We start from the raw sequence: 21,373 nt of genomic DNA, 5'->3' as shown, positions 1-21,373 counted from the left end.
CCACAGAATAGCAATTCCCACTTAAACTAACATTCACCAAAGGCTACATGCTTGCCTTGCATCTGTGCACACCCTGGGACATGAAAATGCACACCAAGGATGTTGCACAGCCCCAGGTTTCCAACGAGATACAGCTTCATCGCTCCCAACAACGAAGCATTGCAGTCAATCTCCAGCAAAGTAGATGGCAATTGCTTCAAATCACTGCGCTCAATCGCACGAGGCTGCGCATCGCACCCAGAGTAACACTATTTGTGGGATTAGTTTGTGGAACATGACACAAAGACACGATGAGCCCAAGGCCTCAATGTGCTGATACCATCATGAAAACCATTCACAGAGCTGCTCCTGGCCAGGACACACGAGCTGAGGCTATTGGTCCTGAAGAGCTCTTGATATTTGCTGCAAGAAGCTTTTCGCACTGTGAAGAAATGATGAAATCTTAATTACACGCCCTCCTTACCCACAGTGCTTGGACAGAGGATTTGCTGAAAAGTGAATAAATCTCACAACTTCTTCCCTCGGTGTTAAAAAGCACTGTAAAATTTTACAACACCACTAATGCACACCGCAGTAATTTACTGTGGCTAAAGCAACACCCAGGACCTCTGCCTCCTGTACTTGCATGGGTAGAAATTATTACCCTGCTAATGAATATCACAAGGAACATTTGGTTTTAGTCAAAATCTTTTCTTTGGACAATCTGTGTCGATCAATGCCTGCTGCTTTTTTATAATTACTTTGTCAGAAAACAGGCAGCTGTATAGTACTTATCGGAATGAAATGAAATTCAGCATGTAACTACAGCCAAAAAAATGGCATTGATCGGGTATAACAAAATAAAGAAGATTATTACAGAGCCTCCTGCTGCCGGATACATCTAGATATTAGGAGATTAGATCAAGCTTAAATATTTTTGAAGGAGTCATCTTTCTAAAGTTGCACAGAACACCAATAGACTCAGCACTGAGTTCCCAAGCACCCAGCACCGGAATGGAGCAGTGCTGAAGCTGTTCTGTAACAAAGAGGTGCTGTAGCTGAGCAGTGGCACACAGGGGCTGCTCAGAGCAATGCCAGCACACTGACAACTGCAGGACCTGCAGAGAACACAAAGCAGGAAAGGACCCCCCCACAGCCCACATAGCACACACTGGGCCCAAATGAGAGCCACAGCAGCGTGCTAAAGAACTGCTCCCTCCCACCAGCAGTACAAGGCTCTAGTTCAAATCTTACCCCAAGTCCTTAAGTCATACAGCTCCAGCTGGGGCCCAAATCAACATAAATGCAAATCCCAAATATATTGCACTGGAAGAGGGTTTCTGCTGCTGTCTGAGTGCTGATTTAATAGAGTTGGATCAGGATTACAGAGTAAAAGAGATTGTCAGATTGATATTATATTAGAACAAGTCATACAAAAACCTAGAAGTCTGAGATGCAGAAGATGCTCTGAGTCCCAGAAGGTATCTGCTGTAGGACAGACTGCTATGTTACACTTCTATCATCTATGAACTACAAAATCAGATCACCCTTTTTACCCCTTGGTTTTCAGATGCTCATTAAATCTCTGTTGATCCAGTATTCAAAACTGCCCCTAATTACAGAAATCACATACACCCTTAATAGAGCACAGAAACAACAGATAGCTGACCACAAGAACCCTGCAGACCAAAGGCGGAAAGAGAAAAATACAGCTGCATCATCCTCCTTCCTTCAGTATCTTTGCTATCTCAGCACGTTACAAAACACATGCATGGTGTCAAAGCCTGTCAACGTCTGAACAGTGAATACAAAGCAGTGAATACAGAAAAGAGAAAACATGATCAGAGCTTTAGTTTAGAACTTCAACTAAAACGGGCAGCCTTGGCCCCCACCCTGTGTGCCAGCTGAGCTCCATGAGCCCCCCATCTACTGCCAATAGGGGTTTTTCACCCCTGTGATGAGGCCTAGTTAGCTGTCTCAGGCTACATCTGTAAAACAGAGATAATAACTTGACATCTGTATGTACAGCTGTTCTCTAGATAAAACTCAGTTCAATACAGTTTAATGACGTGCCATGACCTTGGAATTTTCCCCCTTTAATACAACATGGGTTGAATCATGGCAGATGCTTCTCTGCTTTGGGATCTGGGTGTCCCTGCTTCTGACCCTGTGAAGAACCACATTAGCTTCAAACTGCTACAAATCACCGTTTGGTTTAAAGGTAAATTAAGTCAATACTTCTAACACTGTGGTGGCAATGCACTGTATGGGGACTGGCATGTTTCTTAGCTTTCAGCAGTGGGGACAAATGGCCAAGAAGAAAATGAAGGTAATTGTAACTTTTCCTTCTGTACCTTAGAATAAAAAATAACACTTGCTGCAGCAGGGGATTGGAACTTGATCATCTGTGAGGTCCCTTCCAACCCAAGCCATTCTAAGATTCTATTTGAAGGAACTAGAATTACCCAGGGGTTTCTCCAAACCTGAAAGAAAGGTTTATGTCTATCTATTCTTTAACAGCATCCAGCCCCACTTCCCCAGAACAACCTGTCTCAAAGCAATTGCTGTCATCTCTGGCTGGTAGCAAAAAACCTGAGGAAAAATCCAAAGCAAAACACAACATGGCTGTATCTTAAAATAAATTGAAACCACCGTATTTTCAATAGCTGTTGAAAAATCATTGTGATCTGTTTCTCAGCACTTACCTCCCTGTAACGAAGTTGTCAAAACAGTGATTTCCTGTTTGCTCATTACACTTTGTTATATTCTACATGGTTCAAAAACAAAACAAAACCACCACTAAAAACACCACGGGACTCTGTTATCCTATGAGGTAGTGCTGGAGGTGGCAGTTTCAGCAGGTCTGTGTTATTCTACAGTCTTCCTTCGAAGAAACGTAATACTACATGCAAACTATTTGCATTCCTTTGAAAGACTCTGAAGGAATGCATAACATGGAGCAGCAGCATCACCACACACCCCTCCATCGCTGTTATTTAAAAAGCAATGGAAAGCTGACCCCCATAATGAACAGCATGAGACACCTGCAGGAAAGACATTCATCGATTCCCCATAAAGAAAAACAACATATATTTGATCCAAACCGGGTACAAGATACCAAACGCTGAAGTTAACTTTGGGTCTACGTGGCAGGCGGCTATGAAGTAATTAAACCTATTCATGTGAATATTACTGTCTTACAGTATAAAGAACAAACTTTTAATCTTTTTCTTCATATAAAAAGGGATTCATTTGCAGAGCAAAAGGGTCACACATTTCAGCAACACGTTCTTTTGCGGTTCCTGTTGCACTGCCTCACTCAAGTCAAGCTAAAGGAATACCGTGAGAAACTTAAACATGAACAGGGATATTTAGTGAGCTCCGAGTATTGAAACTTATTGGAAACTGATCTCTTCCTTATTAATACAATTCCCCATCATGTACAGAAAGATATCGCTGTGTTCCAGAATGCAAATAGAGTTTTAATCTTTAATTATATTCTCAACCTCAGCTCTTCTGAAAGAAGTACAGATGTGGGCCTGAGGATTATTGCTTTATTACAATATCATCTCTGCGGCATTTAATGAATATTGATACTTAATACAGCTTTGCCAGTAGGGGGAAAGGAGAATTTTAGAGCCGTGCAAGGAACTTCTGATGACTTTTCTCCAAAAGGAAACCGCAGCCACACATTCTGCTCTTTCATTCTTGAATACTTTTAAGAATGGGCCCACAAACTGCATTACAGTGCACAGCACTCAGTGAACAACACTGCATGTCAAACAACCACAGCCCTGTGGTGTAGATGCTGGGTGTCACACTCAGATGTTGAGCACATCTTGGTTTCAAGGTATGAATTCCTGGCTGGGATTTCAGACAGCGAGGTCACACTATATAGACACAACTTAAACATATGCTCTTAAAACAACAACACACGTTCCTTGGCTGAAGCATGCTTTGCCATTATCTTTAATATCATCTGCCTCTTTCATAATGAAAATCCCGATCCTAGGAAGTAATTAGATGCTGTTTATAAAACAACATGCTGAAGAAAACCTTTTTCTTCCCAAACTCTTGGCAAAGGGCTCATCAGGATTCTACTTAATATAGAAACGGTAATTTACACCAGTTCCAGATAATTTATTCTGGCACATCTAATGCCTGGCTATATTGTTTATACACATATACACACACATACCTTACAGCTAAATGTTTAAAACAGCATTTTTGTTTTTATTACTGTGTAATTATTTTAAATTGAATTTCTTCCTCAACACTCAGTTGCTGTTTCCAATAGAACCCCGTAATACTGCCTATATGATAGAACCATTTGTTAGAGCAGAAGCATGATGAAATAAAAATCAACACGCTGACAACGCTGGTATTGAACCAAGCACCACAAAGAAAGACTGAGATATGTGTGAGTTTATTCTCCAAATCCAGATGAACACGTATCTGCTGACCCAGTAATAAGCTCTTAAAGGAGACTGCTCACTACAGAGCTGCTTCTGGTAAAGTAACTCCAAAGCACAGAGGCAAGTATGTGCTTAGAGATCATAGAATCACCAAGATTCTTGTGCTTCTTGTCAGTGTAACTTCCTCCTCTTGAAAAAGGAAGCAGATGAGATGATGGGAGTTTTGTATAATAACCTACGGAAGCAATTTTGACAGCAGATTTATTATAAGCCAGTCACTTAAACAGGCAGATAGATGGAAGGAGTGCTTACAGCTCTGCATTCTGTGGATACATGGAGTTGGAACAGAGTTTTGTTACACAACACTGATACAGCACAACAAAATGGTCTCATGCTCTCTTAAATAAACCAGCTTTCTTGAGTCTCCACCCAGCACTTCTATCCTCAAGTCCTTATTCTCTTCTGAAAGAAAAATCATCCTCATAGCTTTTTGTTCCTCGTTTATCTACAGCAGTACTATGGGCAGCACAACTTTGCTTTTTTATTTTTTAATAAAGGAAAAGTAATTTTGCTGGTCTGCTCCCAGCAACACAACTGAAATTCACAAAGATTTTCCCTCAATCTATTAAAATGTTTTCTTTGTCAGGTTAGGGAATACATCAGAGCACAAGAGATTTACAAGACAAGTTGAAAAACCCTAAAATACAAAATTGGACTCATTTTTACTCAAGCCTATGTATCCATTCAGCCTGAAGTTGTCAAACCAGAACCAGACTTCCCATTCCTTATTGTTTATAGCCTGCTTATTTCTGCAAAACTACAAATGTCACAACAAATGACCCTAAAAAGCACCATAAAGAGCAAGAGTCTCAGTGCTTATAGTGGTGAGCAAGTTCTTGTTCTGGCAATTTCCTTCCAGGCAGAGAAGATAGATGGTTCATTTGGGAGCACTGAGCAAGCCCCGTGCCACACAGCTATCCAAGTCCAAGGGTTTTCAGCTGAGACCCCTAAAAATTCCCATTAATACTAACTCACCCTCCTGTGTGCACCAAGGAATACAGCTGCATGAATATGAAGTCAATCCTGCACTTCCTCTTTTCTTGCTGCCATTTCTCAGCAGCACGGTGCTGCAGCAGAGCCTGCTGGGTCTCATGGTTGGATGGGACCCCTGGGCTCACAGCATCCAGCCCTGCCAGCCCACTCAGGGCACAGCACTCAGCTCTGGGGGGTCTGGGAGCCAACATCACAATTTGCTTCAGAGATACAGTGGCAAGCAAAATAATGCAAGATAAACTAAATCTGTCAATGACTTTGTTTCACAAGGAGAGAAAAGAAACCCAAAACCTAAACCCTAAGAGACACCTTATTAGTAATAACATTAAAAAGCATGAACATAATAAATCATTCTGATTTTCAGGAGCGTTGCATGAGTACACTTTCCTGGTCACATGGAAGGAGCTGACAGCTTTCAGCACTTCAGCAAACACTGCTCTCAGATTCTTTAACAGAAGGAAGGAAGCAGCAGCCAGATGAGAAGCATGTGAGGGAACGCATCTATTAGCAAGTACAGGGAGATGTCTTGTTAATAGAAGACAGAAGGAGGGACAAAGCAAGCAGAGAAAGCAGCCAGCAGTTAGTCACTTTCCCATAAAGATATGCTTGGCTAGAAATGAGACACATATCAAGCTTGTATTCTGCACTTTCAAATCCAGTGAAAACCAAAACCGAAAAGCAAACTAACACCAAAAGGCCTCACTCCAAGACTGAGATACAGTGAAATCAGGTGAGAGATGCCATCTGACACACCAAGTTCTCTGTCTCTATTCAGCATCCTTAGAAACCCTATGATAATAAAAACAGGGAGAACATGGAAATTTTACTGACACTACTTACACAAGGCAGAAACTTCGCAGGCTGAAAAGGACTGCTGCAGTGCCACTGTTTGCTCTAGTTTGATTCCCTAAAATGACATTTTGGCACATAAGCAGTTGTATATACTCAGGTTTAAGAAAAGCACTAGGTAACGTAGTTGTGCTGAGCAATATTTAATATATGCTTGACTCAGCACACTGCTACTCAGCCCAAAGACTTGCCACAGAACTTTATATTCATAACATAAAACCAAAGTATAGTTACTCCTTTCCTGATTAATCAATAAATCTAAAATAATAATAATAATCTAAAAATAATCACAAAAGTGCCATCAGTAAATCTGTACTGAAACTAAGATGTCCTTTCAAGGAGACTCATGATTTTACACCTGGATGTTTTCCTCCTTTGCACTTTATAGAGATTGAGGAAAGAAAATAATGGAATTATTCATCATTATTTGCATGAAACTACAACAAAAATCAAGATATTAAAATTCCATTTCTCACACTTTTTGCTTCTAAAAACACTTCCCAAAAATCTATTTTTATGTCTTTTAATAAACTACCCCAGCCTTATGTTGGATACGCGACATGGAGCTCAACAGGTATTTGATTTGATTTAATATAACTATTATTCTCTTCTTAAGACACACCAAGATAGCAAGAAACAACACAATCTTAAAGGGCAAAGAAGTCAGAGAGGAAAAAATAAAGAGGAAAAAGGGCCAGCACAGCACAAACGTGTTTTGACTGTGAATAACGCTGGAAGTGGTAATAAGATATCTGAATATAATTCCAAGACTAGCTAAACTTTGTAATTAAATTTTAACATGGTACCTATCTGCAAATTCGAGATAAGAGTATCATTAAATGAGAAGGAATAATCACCTGCAGATAAAAGGAAGACATCAGTATTGTTAGGTTAATTTGTATATTGCACACCTTGCGTACAGATTTATAGTGCTGCAACGTTTCTTCCCTTCCAGCTGACACAGAATATACAGGTACAGACTTTTGTATAAAAAAACATTACAACAGCTCTTTCTCTGTCATTAAAGTAATGCTAATAACTGGAGAAGCCATGATTTTAAGGCCTCTGAATACAAATCATGACAACTAGCATCACAGTGCTCAGCTTTATATATGTCAGCTGACAACATCAATTTTCAGCTCAAAACTCAATGGTCCAACAAAGGAAAAGAAAGAAAATAATCCACTGAGCCAAAGACTATCACAATCTACCTGTGTTTTCCCACAAATACACTACAGAAAGCAACTGCTTTTCAAACTGGTGGCTCTGCTACAGCTGCCTTCCTGACCACTTTTCTTTGAGCAATGCGTCACCACAGCCATCAAACATTGTATGGATTCTTGCATTAACAATCCTCTAAAGTTAATATCCTTGGGGAATGTCCTGTTTGCTGTCGTCTATTCTCAGGTCATATAGAGAACAAATCTAAACTTCTTTTGATTCCTTCACGAGCTTGGGCCTGTGGAATCCAGCGACAAGAGGGACTGTCATTATAACCATGACATTTTTAGTAGCACGGTGTTTATACATCAGTGACTCTTGTTCCGTGAATAAAAGCACACAGCTTCCACAAAGATGCTCAGTACAATGAATAATTGCGTAGCATTTCATTTTCTACATAATAATCATTTTCTTATATGTAACTAAATATTTTAAGCGGTTTATTAATTCATAAGCTTAGTTGTGAGCATCTCTGTGTTTCTGGCATCAGTACATAGACTGCCTGAAGTGTTGATACTCCATGTCCTCAAACAGTTTCTAAGTGTCCTCGTAATTGCTTGTCACCTGTAAAAGAGGTCTAGATCCAATGCAAAATTAACATATGGTGAACAGATGGACTCGGAACAGACATTTGTCAAGAAAGTACTCACACCAAAAATGGCTTGGCTTCTGCCTTTCAGGACCTTCAGAGAAGTCCTTTTTGAAGCTCCAAGTCATACTAATCAAGGGAACAACATTCCTCAATGACAATTCTGTGTTGCAAAAATTTCTATGACCTGTTACTAAAAAGAATCCTCACAGCTTTCCTGTTATCAGAGCGCTTTCCTCTTCTAGGAGGGGAAACAAAAGATTGCTGCCATAGAATATCCCAACTGCTCAACAAGAATAATTCACTTGGCATGAAACAAAAACACAAGCGCAAAGTTTTTTATGACTATTGCCTTTGTAGTGTGTTTATTGTATTAAAAATCCCAAATAATCCCCACCCCACTGTGCAAACCCTTCAAAATATTCACAAGGTTCCATTACTTACTGAGGAGGTAAGACCAGAGTTGTTGGCTGGGCTTTTGGTCTGCGTTTCGCAGATACTCCCATCTGGTTGGCCGAGCGTTTCAAAGACTGCTGATTCAAAAGGCCAGATGCTAACCCGGCATGGTACTGCAGCTGGGGAAGGGAAAAACATACATTAAAACACAAACCACTGCAGTGCTCTGTGTCAGACTTCTACTATCTGTATCGCTTGATTAAAAGTACAGCCAGCCAGCAAGCTAATGTATGCTATTTCATGTACTGCTTGGATAGAAGATGATATGAACAAAAGCATCTAAAAGTCTGCTGTGAAATAGATATTACAAGGAAACTATGCCATGGGGAAAGTAAGATGATGTATCAAAGACTTGAGAAAGTCCAAACTCTCCTCTGAAACTTGGAGCTGCATTTTAACATTAAGACTGTTCTCCTCTCAAGGGATCAAGCATCCTCACTTTCCAAAAGAAGGTAACAGGAAGAAAGGTGCGACTTTTCCACTGTATAAACTTTTCTTTGTAAAATAATGCTCATCTTTTTCTTTTTCCTCCTTAAAACACTGCATTCACAAAGAAGCTTCTGTCACTCTAAAGGAAAAAACAGCCTTTAAAATATCAAGTAGCATTTCTTAATGGTGTTACAGCAGAAAGTTTCGTATTCGGTTGCTTTCTTCTCCAGCCTTTTATTTTACTTGTCAGTAAAAGACAATTTATGAAGGACGTATGTGAATTTACAGGTTTCAGTGCACTCCCACTGCTGTGCCTGTCCTGCAACCAGCTTCCAGTGCAACAGGTTCCAAGTCCACCTCGATACCTTTCAGCCCAAGCTCCTGGCTCTCCCCTTTGAAGAAGAAGGGGAAAAAAAGCTCAAGATTCAGCATGAGACAAACCCAATCCCCCTTTTCAGCCAGTCCCTGCATCAACATTTTCATTAAGGCATCTATGGATTTGTTCTGATAACAATGAACTGTTTAACAAGTTACCAACACTGATCCCATGATCCACATAAAAAAGGATGGAAAGTTAGGAAATGATGACTTACAGTGGTCGGAACATAAAGCAGCTTTAGGCACAGCTACTCTGCAGGTACTGACTGAATCCATGGGATGCAAAGCTTGGTAATACAATCTATTTGAAGACAGCTGTTAACATGAGCAAAGCCCCAAATGGCAACACCTGGAGAAAATGGAGTGCCCGTTTACGTGATGCCTCCAAGCACCACCCTAAAAACTCCTCTGAGCCCCATGGATTTTGCTCATATTTGCTCTTCTATGGGTTTCTGAAATGAAGAAATCAATGAGAGCAATGGACAGTGATCGTTCAAAAGGCAATGCTTCAAGGTGTCAGAGGCTTAGTTTTCAATCTTCACTCCCAGAATTTGCAGGGAATGCAATATATTGGGAATTAAAGGGAAAGGCAGCTCTGGTGGAAGACCCTCTGGCTCCAGGAAGGCACATTTCCCCCCTCACATCCCACAACGAGCTGCTCTCCTTCATCCATTCTGCACTGTTGACACCATCAGTTCACTGCACAGAATGACACCGACAGACATCTCAAGTAAATAACATCATTCGGCCACTTGCTCCAAGACAGACGTAATCACAGGTGTTAATCATAAATGAATTTTAAATGTAACCTTTTGAAAACGTTTCATAACCTAACTGGCCAACCTGACATTTAGTAGGAAGTCACGAGGAAAGTAGGAAGTAAAAATAAATAGATCCTAAGAAACAATTCTGTCCTTGAAGTCTTGCTCCCCCAGTGCTTAAGCTATTTTTATTAATTATAAGTATTTGTACATAATCTACCTTTGCTTCCAGGAATGCAGATCCAACTGTCAAAATCTATAATGGCCCATTAAATATTTACCAAACCATCCTTATAATGGGAGAAAAGGTCAAAGTTAATAAAACTGACAGGCGGTCCTGTCCAGCTTGATTTATACATTATTAAAGCATCACATGCTGCACTGCACAGTACACATCCCTTTTTAGGGGCAGAGGGGTGTTAAATGAAAAGATGGGGAAACCCTTTCTTAATCATTTGTTCTGAGCAGGAGAAATAGGACTGAAAGCTGCAGTCAAGCAATAAGCCAAAGCAACATCAGCAGCATCAGAAATCCAGGTGGGTGAACTGAATGTCTCCGAGAGCCCAGGACCCAGCTGGGGACCGCAGCGTGGTGTCTGCGGATGGGCACGAAAGCCTTCTGCTGCTGTGTTCCCAATGACCTCCCATCTGCTTCTGACTATTGTGTTCATTTAAACAAACAGGCTGGTAAACAGCAAGAGCCCTGTCCATAGCACAGTTGAACACTTAGTAAACTTGAATATTGGTGCAGCACTAGATGTATGGCAAACCATTTCAGCCTCTAAGGAATCTCCCTATCATTCAGAGGCTTCATTACAGCACGTCTCCATGGCTCACGGCTGTTGGGAACTCCAGCTGATTAACAAGAAGCTCAACTCTTTTCTTCCTTACGAAATACTCCTCTAAAATTTCAACAACATTGATTCTTTTTCTCCCAATACACACAAATGAAACTAAATCTACTTCGGAAAACTAAAAACCAACAATGAGAAAAATCAATGTACAGCAGTTAGCAGCCAGGATATATATCAGTGCCAACTGGTACAGCTTCACCAGAGCTGATATTTTCCTTGAAACTGAGGTTTCGAATGTGCAAATCCCACATCTTAAAACCAAGGGGGGCTCTCGTTCTCAATGCTGTCGGAGAACTGCTGAAAATATAACTTCAGTACACAGAAAAGCTTGACCTGAAGGTAGATAAAACAGAACACGGATTATTTTTAATTCTGCTTATTTCAAGCAGAACAAACTGACATCACCATGATGGAGCATATACATTCTGGTGCATAGGATTACTTTACAGTGTATGTGATGCAAGTGCATACATAAAGACTGAGTTAATTCAAAGCTTTGCAAGTTAAAGCTTTATCATTACAATCGTGCTGGCCCTAAAGGTCTTTGCTTCCATAATTCATGGGTTGCAAACTTGACTTGTGCTGCTGACCAACCAAACCATTGCGCTGTGCCAACTTACAAGGCCAAGTAAAGGCACAGAGGGTGGGGTGGGGTATAATAACCTGACACACAAGCAGACTCCCCATCACACAATCCTTTCATACAGTAGCATTACTCAAAGCTTTCTAAGAACCAGTTGGTCTGTTTTAAAAGATAAAATCAGAAGAATGACTTTGGAGACTGCATTCCCTGTAATGACATTTCTTTCAGACCTTCCCATATTTAGATACAAACCACACACATACGTGAGAAAAAACTTAAGTATATAAATAGATATAGATAGATATAGATGAAATCTGCATCTCCTGGAGCAATTGGGCCTTATAGAAGTGCCTGACAGACACTTATCAAAGACTTTTCACTGCAATACTAGCAAATGCATGCACATTTGCTTCCTTTTAAGTTACATGGTACTTTGCCCCCCATCATTATATTATTTCTCCCTTGCTGCTAACAAGGGATTTGTCTGTTATGATAAAACTCTGGCTGTTCTTTTGAAAAGAGCAATGAGCAGGCAGCCAGGACACTCCCACAGTTTCATCTCTGCACACTACAGTAAGCAAAAGAAAAATTACACTACCTTAATTGTTATTTTAAAGCTCATCTCAGATAATGAGGCCGGTTTGGAAATTCTTCTTTTTCCCCCAAACAATGTTTGATCATTTTAGAATAGCTGAATTCTCAGCTTGGCCACAACAGCATCAATAAACCAAAAGAACAGAGTCTCCAATTTATTTACTCATTGGTTTTCCTCTTGTTGAACTGGGCTGCAGGCTTTTCAATTAATAAGAAAGCTAGATGTTGTGCTTTTGCTCTACTTTACAACTTAATTAGGACACTTTGTTCTATTATTTTAAGCATTTATCCCCCACCAGCACTTCCCAGTTTATGAGATTATTTAAACAACAAATATCTATCCATTAAGGGAACAAGGCCTATCCCCCCCATTTCATTCTTTTCTTAAATCCCACTACAAAAGTTATTCCATCCTTTCCTGATCTCACTGATCCAACCAAACTGTGAAACTAATGAGCTCGCACTTCTGTTAAAAGCTTCTTGCATGCAACTGATCTTATCTGCATTGCATTGGGATGCACAGTGCCGGTGCCTCTGCTGGTCAATAAGCCATCAGTAGGCAGCGCTCTGCAGACATGACCTTGCTTTTCCTTAGGTCTCTCCTCTCAGAGCCAGGGAATTGAAGAAACAAGTTCAGACATGTATATATTTGATAAGACAGGAGAAAAAGCATCGATACATTCCCCTGTTGGTCTTCATGCTTTGTCTTCCCTGTGTCTTTTATCCTATTGTCTTTGGATTCATACTTTCGCTGAAAGCGCTGTTTTAATTAGCATTAGATTTCAGCCTTAAATTGTGTTCATCCCACACTGAAGTTCTGCTGATGAATGACTGCATCAACATCCCCTCATTTCAATACTGCTTACAAGCCCTTGGCTTTTCACCATGCAGAGATAGCAAATCTGGCACTTCCAGGGAATTGGTCAAAACTTCAGCACCTGCATCGTCACTGCCAATAAAATCATCTGCACTGTTGAAAGTTAGAGCTGGTTTCAGATGACGGTGCTTCCTGCAATAAATATAATTCAGTGGAAATAAACTGGCATTTCAATGGATGTGCAACTACAACCTGTAGAGAGAAAAGCATCCCCAAATGAGGGATGGAATTATTACATCGCATCTTGCATCTAAACAACAGAATACAAACACACACAGCAACAAAGAGCAGCAATTTCAGGTAACCCTGAATCCAAGGTAGTGGTTGGTACAGAGGCAGTCACAGTCAATAATACAGAAGTGGAGTCACTCCACTTGATAGGTTCACACCATGCATTCACTTTGTGGACTACATTAAAGTCTCAAGAAGTAAGAAGTGCACTGGACCAATACTGAACAGAAAACCTAAATTCTTCTTTGAGAAAAGGATTCTCCTTGCATAGGGCAAACAATCTGTAGCAGGGAGGAATCGTCATTAAAACTCAAGGCTGAATAAAGATGCCATTCATATTTTCCCTAGTGCTGCTGTGCTCCCTTAAAAACCACCAGAACTCTGGAATGAAGACACTGTTGTTGTGCTGAGCTTATTATTTTCTAAAGCCCCAGACTAAATCTTTTGTGTCGGGGGCTCAGGTGGCAGCTGTGTCAGGATAAAGAACAGCATGTTGCCTCGCTGACAGGGGATGCTCGGGTGCTTAAATAAGAAATGTGAAGGTACTTGAAAACTAAGTGGTAGAATGAAGGGCTGGAATCAGCTATAGAAAGCCCCTTCCAATTGCCTACCAGCATGCCAGAGTCTGCAGCACTGAGTGAGCTTTGCCACTATAGCAAACAAACTACTTGGAATAAAGAAACAGATGTTCTCCTTCAATAAAATGTCTCCAATGCGCAACTTATGCAAAGCCAACCAGTGCAAGGTGTGCAGCCAGGCAGAGGTAGGGAAGGCAGCCAAAAAACATGAGAGTGAGTGAGCTCCTCCTGAAGAAGCTTCACTCACCAGTTTCTCCAGCTGAAAGAATATTACAGGATAGCCAGGAACTGTAAATGACAAGATTTTTTGTGTGTGTATTTTCTGTCTTTTAATTCGTCAGAATAGCCCTTTATGACTTACAATGTGAACTTCTGGAATAAAGGACTCGATTGAAGGAAAAATAGCATTCTGCTTTCAACAAGGACCTTTATATGAAGAAGCTGGATAATCTGCAGTCCTTCAGAGGAAATCATCCTACTTGACAGTGCTGGAGGCCTCCATGTATTTTGCAATGTGAAGATGTGCTATTAAAAATGAGAAAATACAAACAAAATGTAAGACATTAACCCTCCCACCCCATCATCAGTGATTATTGAATGTCTGCACTTCAAAGGATCAAACCTGTGATCAATGGAAAATTCCAGTTTGGAAGAATTGGGTTCAAAGATACATCAAGCAAGACTTCCCTCCCCCCCCCCCCCAAAGAGAAATAGAGGCACGTATCACAATGTGAGCCAGATTATTTCTTTAGGCTTCAAGGAGTTAAGTTATGAATGTTTTCTAGGATGAACAAAGAACCCATCAGGTTTGATTGATAAAAATGTAGCTTTTAACTAAGATGGAAAAAACTGAAGAGTGGCAACATTTTGCCCAGAATAATGTGCTTCCTCTGCTTTTTCTCAGCACGGTGCACATAAATCAAAGAAATGTTAAAGAGGCCCATACATCACTGGCTGGCATTTCTAAACTATTTACAAAATCTGTAATAGTCAAGAGGATGGAATATATAGAAGTGTGACCAGAAAAGTTACTGATAGGAAAAAAAAAAGGCACTTCTGCCATCCCAGCAGGGTTAATTAAGGTTGGAAACAACTCTCCTGATGGTACTACTCTAAATACTAAACCAAAGCAATCCTGACGATGCACGGTTACAAGAAGCAAACAAGAGCAAATATCAGGCAATACAGGGAGAACGTGGATTGGAGCAATATGCCTGTTCCATGATTAAGCACATGGCTCTGAAAACAGATGAAGCAAATGATCTAATAAGGCTTAGAGCACAGGCAAAGGCAGGGCTGATTCTGCAGCTGCCAGAAGAGCCCCCAAAATATCAATAACTCCAGCACTCAGCTGCGTATCCATCACATTTTCACACCCTGACATCTGAGCCTACAACAGACTTATACAGATGAGGTTTTCCTCAACAACTTTTACAAATGAGAATCTCATCTCCTCCTCTGAAAGGAAAGGCATGGATTATGGAAAGTTTATCTGTCCATCTGTTGAAGATGTCACACTCTGACTAGAGAGTGCAAAAAGCAAGGGAGCTGTTTTACAACCAAATCCAAAACTTACTGTAGTCAGAACTAGTGTAAATGCCATATGCTTTGCAAAAAACACCTCTTTTGCTATGCTTTTCTTTTTGTTGTTGTTGTTTTTTCAAACCACAGCACAAAGAGTTCAAAAGCTGCTGTAATCTTTAGTTCTGAAAATAGACCACATACCCTCATCTTCCACACTCGGCTAAGCTTGATCAGAGAAATGTGGGAATACCACAGCGTGCACTGAAAGCTACAAGAGATGAGCTCCCCTGCAAGAAGGGTAGTTTTAAAGATGTCAGCAGCTTATGGAGCCTTGAGTGGGGGCCTGGAGGGGCTGAGTGCTGGGATGCACTCAGATCTGCAGCTTTCTCCTTCTTCCTATGGGGAAGGTTTCCACACAAAGCCAGAACCCAGACCTCAGAAAGATCTTTAGGATGGAAACAAATGGAATATACCTCATATTATTTTCATGGGAGTTTATAATGATATTGTAATTAACTCAATCATACCACAAGATTAATCGCCTTTAAAATGCTCCTAGTCATTCATTACAGGCCTAATTAAAATTCTTTTCTGGTGCTGAGCCAGCAAGAAATATGAAACCCCCTGCTAACAACCCATACATGTCTGCTATTAGCCATCTCTTCAGCATACTATCAGTTTCCACCGCTCAGCCAATGGTTTTTCTTTTTGAAAAGCAAAAATGTATCAAAGACAGCAATAAAAAGGGTCAAGACAGCCCAACACCTGCAGCAGCATACCAGCTCAATACAGCTACCTGGTTTATTTCTAGTTCCACTGCAACAGTTCCGGACTTCTACAATAGCAGATGCCTTTCCTCCCACACATCAATTAATTTGCAAATGCACTCAGGTTGTAGAAATAATGAAGTGCTGAACACTTTCCTATTGGCAAGCCTTGCTGTCAGGAGGTGGATGCTGTAGGCGAGGTGCTAAAATGCACTGCTGCTATATGCATGCCAAAGGAAAGACACGTCACATGAAACTTGGTTGACAGCTAACGGGGCACATCAATTATTTTATTTACCCCTCTCTTACTGCCACCAAAAGGAAGCAGCTCTCTCCAGACAGCTTTGTATTGTATGTATCTAGATGTCCATAGCAGGCCCTTTTATTGTGAGACCTGAGCTTTTGCGCTGACCAATTAAGCATTTCACATTTAAAGGCTAATGTACAGGAGGAGAGAAGCAGCATTCCTTTAATGCATTATGGCCAGTTAAGGCTACAAACATAGCATTCAATAACGAGGCAGTACCTTTGCTTATGGTCAGCGCTGACTTGATTGCACACTTCTTTCCAAGGAACCTCCAGTCAGCACCATCCAAGGGATCGCATGGATGTACAAGCAGTTGCCCAGCACCCACTTTCATGCAAAAATGGTATTTGCAGTTTTACACCCAATGCCCACACTTATCTTCTCAGATGTCTTCTACGATATTCTCCTACTTTATCCGACTTCTTGGCAAAGATTAAGTTCACCTTCACAATTCTTATTCCACTCATGTTGGGTGTGGAACTGAGCAATCTCAGATCTTAAGAGCATTGAGTGATTTACCACTTTGTACACCTAGAGTAGAGCTCCTACAGAACATAACAGCTGACAGATGCACCACAGCTCTTCAAAGCTGCCCAAAGAGGTGTTAAGTTGGGTTATGAGCAAGGTTAAAATCTTTACCCCCCACTTCTATCACTTGAAATAAAGAAGCAGATAACTGTTAGGTTCTGTCTTGATCAGCCACTAATTGGCACTGAAGCACATCTTACTAGCTACGTGTTGAATGTAAGTTAAAAACTGAGATTCCAAACCTTCAAAGTGAGTTCTGTGCTCTGGAGGACAGTGTGTTCTCATGGATGTGTTCTTACAGATACAAACCCTTCTCATTTTAAGTATCAGATTAGGAGGAGTACTGAGCCCAGGAGAGACAAAAGAAAAGGCACATTATGGTTAAGAGCCTGGATAGCTAGAGCCAGATCTAATAGAACCTTTGTGAGTACTCAGCCTTGCTTCATACCCATTGTAAGCTACTTCTGTATTGACAACACAACCAACATAGCTTAAAAAAAACCAACACACGTACCTCTGAAGTCTTCCAAGGCACAACCTCATACTATCCCTCCCCCATGTTCCAATGTTTACTACCACAAGTGTTTAAACCAAACACCTCAGCTGCAGCTTGAACAGAGCTTCTATTTTTAAGTTACTTGTTTTTTCTTTTGGTCTTCCCTTGCTAAAATGAAGAGCCCTCTTATCTCTCCCCCAGCAGTAAAGATGCTGATACAAAACAAGTGAGACATCCATTACCTTTTATGAGTAATATAAATTCCACTTGTTTGATCATACAGAGAGAGAGCAGGAATCCAGATGCTTTTGATCAGTTCTTGTGTCACCCAACCAGAAAACCCAGATTTAACAGGCTCCTGAACAAATGGTAACAAAACAGTTTTGCAATTAAAGTAAGGCTTAAAACCTTTTTCAAGCCTTAATAACTGAATAAGTTATTAGTGAAGGTACTAACAGGTAAGGAAATTTGCTGTTAAAAATGGATGATTTTCTGCTTTTAAAATAGACCATTTTCAGGCTGACCTTGTAGCTTTTAAATTTTTATAGCATCTTCAGTTCCAATTTGAGATTTTCATGTGGGGCAGGCAAGCCTTCTTATGTTCTCTATTAAATGCGAGACACCTCCTTGGCATGATCTGCAATATTAATAATATAACAGTACCAATTTCAGGAGCAGCAACGTAGCATCAGCACATGCATACCTACACGAACGGAAATTTAACCACGTATATCATGGGAATCTGTCATACAGCAGTGAAAAAAACCCAAGTCTAAGATAGCTCAGATCTAATCTGAGGTTTTCTCTTTTGCTGTACAAATGTATGACCTTGTCATGCTTCACAAGGTAACACCAATGTAACTGATGCAAGAAAACATATGCTTCTCCTTACTGGGTTCAGAACAGGAGTAGAGAGGAGACAGGATGATACTCAGGGCCAAGCCTGAGCTTTTGAAGAGCAGACTTGCAGCTGTCAGCGTACTCAGCACAGACATCCCTCACCAACAGGCCCTGCAACATTCACACAACTAACTGCCCCAGTAGGATTTGAAACGTTATGTTTCCAAAACAATTCCTAGTTTAGATAGAAATTTGCACCGCTGTTATAAGAAGGGCTTTGAGACAGGCATTTTTAAGCTGCCATGGGGAAGAATTAAACCAGTGGGTAAACCTGAATGATTAATTTTTATGGACATCAAAAGAGGTTGGCGAGCATCTGACTCTTCATGGATCAGCAGTCTTGCAGGCACCCCTCACTAACCCAATTAACACTGAACTCTACCATGGAGCCCAGACATCTCAGCTCTGCATCAAGCTCTGGATGTACCTTATTTCTATATCCTGAATATTACTAAGAAAAATCTCACAATATCAAACCCCAACATTTCACCAGTGCCCCGGCTTAAGGCACCACCTAAACAGCCCTCACTTGAACAAACATGAAGTAAAAATAGCTAACATTATCCTATTGCTCCAGATGACCATCATAAAAAAAGGCATAAGAAATTAGTAAGGATGCTATCTACATCCCTTTCAAAGCTTATCTTATCAAGTCACTGATTTAGCAACACTGAACAACTGACAATTCATTTGCTAGAGTCATTAAAGAAAATAAAAGAGCAAGTAAAACTTATAAATGGTGCTGAGAGCTGAAGGCTCACTTCTGGCACGCTAAGCAAACAGGAACAATCGAAAGCCACAGAGCAGTCTGTAATTTATACTATTGAGCCTAATGCTTGGACAGTGAGGAAACAGATGGCTCTGCAATATGGGGACTGCTCCATGAGAGCCATCAGCACGGGGACACCAAAGTGATGTAGTAGCACTGGTTTGGTTGTTGCAACAGTCGCTGCAAACTGAATTCCATTGGTTCTGGATATTTAGAAAAGAAAAAAGTATTTATTAGTTCAGTAAGCTTGTAGCCCTCGGTAAGATTATGGTTTAGTTCAGTTTTTTTGGGGCAGTTTGCACAGTTCTGCGTAAATACACAATGCAAACTGCCCAGCACCAGCAGCATCCTCGTCCTGCCCTGTCCCCCTCCCCATAATCCCACAGTGCCTGGAATGGCTGTGAGTGTCAGCTACTCAGTTCTACTTTTAGATCCACTTTTACTTAAAGTGAACTGAGCAAGAGCTACATAATGAAGGCTCACAACCACGGAGCCAGTACAGCCTGCAATTGGGCAGCATCACCAAGCTGTGGGGCTTTCAATTTCTATTCTTCTTTCTGGCAGACTTATCTAATGATGTAGAACAAAACCAGCATTTGCCAAGGGAGGTTTCCAGCCACACACTGGAGCAGACAGGCAGCTGGTTTCGGATGGAAGCCCCACTCCAGACCTGAGGACACACTCAAAGCCAACCAACCTGCAGCACAGTCAGAGGGCAGAAATGCAGCAGCAGCAGGACACAGATTAGCAAGAAAGACAACCAGTTTAATTACCATCAGAGGAGAAAGACTGATAGATTACAAAGAGAAAAATACATTAATCACAAAACTTTCCATAGTTCACATCTTCTGAAATACACAGGGGAAGGTATAAGCTGGGCAGCATTCTGAAAGGAGTCAGCATTAAAGCACAGCTGACAGCACTTCTGTCTAGTTTGTAGAAGCAGCATGAAGGCACGAGTCTGTTACTGCTCTCAGTCAGCAACCAAAATGATTGTTCCTTAAAGTAACTCATCTTATGGAACTCAGAAGACATTTATCTTCTGGAGCTGATTGCACAACAAGAACAGAACCTGCAGAGCAATGCCCAGCACACAGTCATAGCACTGTGCCTACCATAACAGCTGCCACCAGCATTGCTCCTCTCAAGAAAGCAAGTGATTATGTTTGATTAAGTACCTATCTTGCTTGAATACTGAAATTTTTCTTTCCTTTTTCTAATTTTATGTTGGCAAATGACAGCTCTGTCACGGTTTGAACTAAAAATCCACCTGCGTCCGTGACAGGGGCCGTAGGCCCCGGAGGGGCCCTAGGCCGAAAGGAAAAAGTTAATTAGGAAAAGAAAACAGCGGCAACGATCTAAGGAGGCACACTTATTTACTAAATACTATATCGAAATACAGGATAACACAATATAATACAATATAATTGAAAATTGAGCTAACGAATCAAGCAAAATAGGAGAGAGAATGAGTCCCGTAACCGAGAGGCCTACTGTAAATCTAGGCGAACGGCTGAAGGCTCCCACACACTCCCCTGAACGCCAGAACTCGAAAAAACGTCAGTCTGTTCTGCGACAGAGTTAATATAGAGTCCAGGTCCCGTGACCTATCGTGTTGTTCCCTGGGAGATGTAGTCTTCTTCTTTAAGTTGCAGATTCAGTAAAATTATTCATGCTTAATATGATGTTATGATGTGGAATACTGATAGCAAAAATTACAAAATTATTAAACCATGACATTCCACCCCTTATTCTACATCATTACATTATGTTTATACATACATACACACTCATATGTATAATTGTGAATAATCAGCAACCTTATTTTTCTCAACACTTTATATTTATTCCATACAAATCCCTAAGTTGAGAACAAAACTCTATAACCTAACCTACTATTTATTAATTTTGAGAAAATGGCAAAACTGCCAGAAAAAGGAAAACATGTCAGCGGTAGAGGGGAAAGGCAGTGCTAGTAGGGCGTCCCCTACATCAAGGTGCACTCATCCTTTCCCAGCCACCACAGCAGATTTCCTTTTGACTTATACTTCTTTCCATGTGTGCTCTACACATGCATGGCCAGTGCAGGATATAGAGTCCAGATGGAAAACTTGCTTACAGAATGCCTAATTAAGGTATATAGAGAAAAAGTGTTTCCTTAACATTAATCCACTCTATCTTAAGTCCTATACCTAATTGAACTATTCTGTACCTAATTGAAATATTTTCTGAGACT

At 40.7% G+C, this 21,373-nt stretch overlaps 1 protein-coding gene across 6 annotated transcripts in view; it reads right to left on the bottom strand.

Annotated features, from left to right (window-relative positions):
* The window catches only part of MED27 (mediator complex subunit 27), an 84,087-nt gene that overhangs the window by 40,511 nt on the left and 22,203 nt on the right, over positions 1 to 21,373 (bottom strand). For all 6 annotated transcript variants that reach the window (XR_014936282.1, XR_014936283.1, XM_015879299.3 and 3 more), the window contains one exon: positions 8,551 to 8,681. Coding sequence is in view for 4 of the 6 variants with exons in the window: in XM_015879299.3 (XP_015734785.1) it covers positions 8,551 to 8,681 (131 nt within the window). In the remaining 2 variants the exon portion in view is untranslated. The remainder of the gene's footprint in view (positions 1 to 8,550; positions 8,682 to 21,373) is intronic.

Source organism: Coturnix japonica, chromosome 21 (genome assembly GCF_054131305.1).
Source record: "Coturnix japonica strain WE chromosome 21, WE-NBRP24, whole genome shotgun sequence".
Taxonomy (NCBI): Eukaryota; Metazoa; Chordata; class Aves; order Galliformes; family Phasianidae; genus Coturnix; species Coturnix japonica.
Note: the sequence above shows the minus strand (reverse complement) of the source record. Positions and strands in the feature narration are given on the sequence as shown.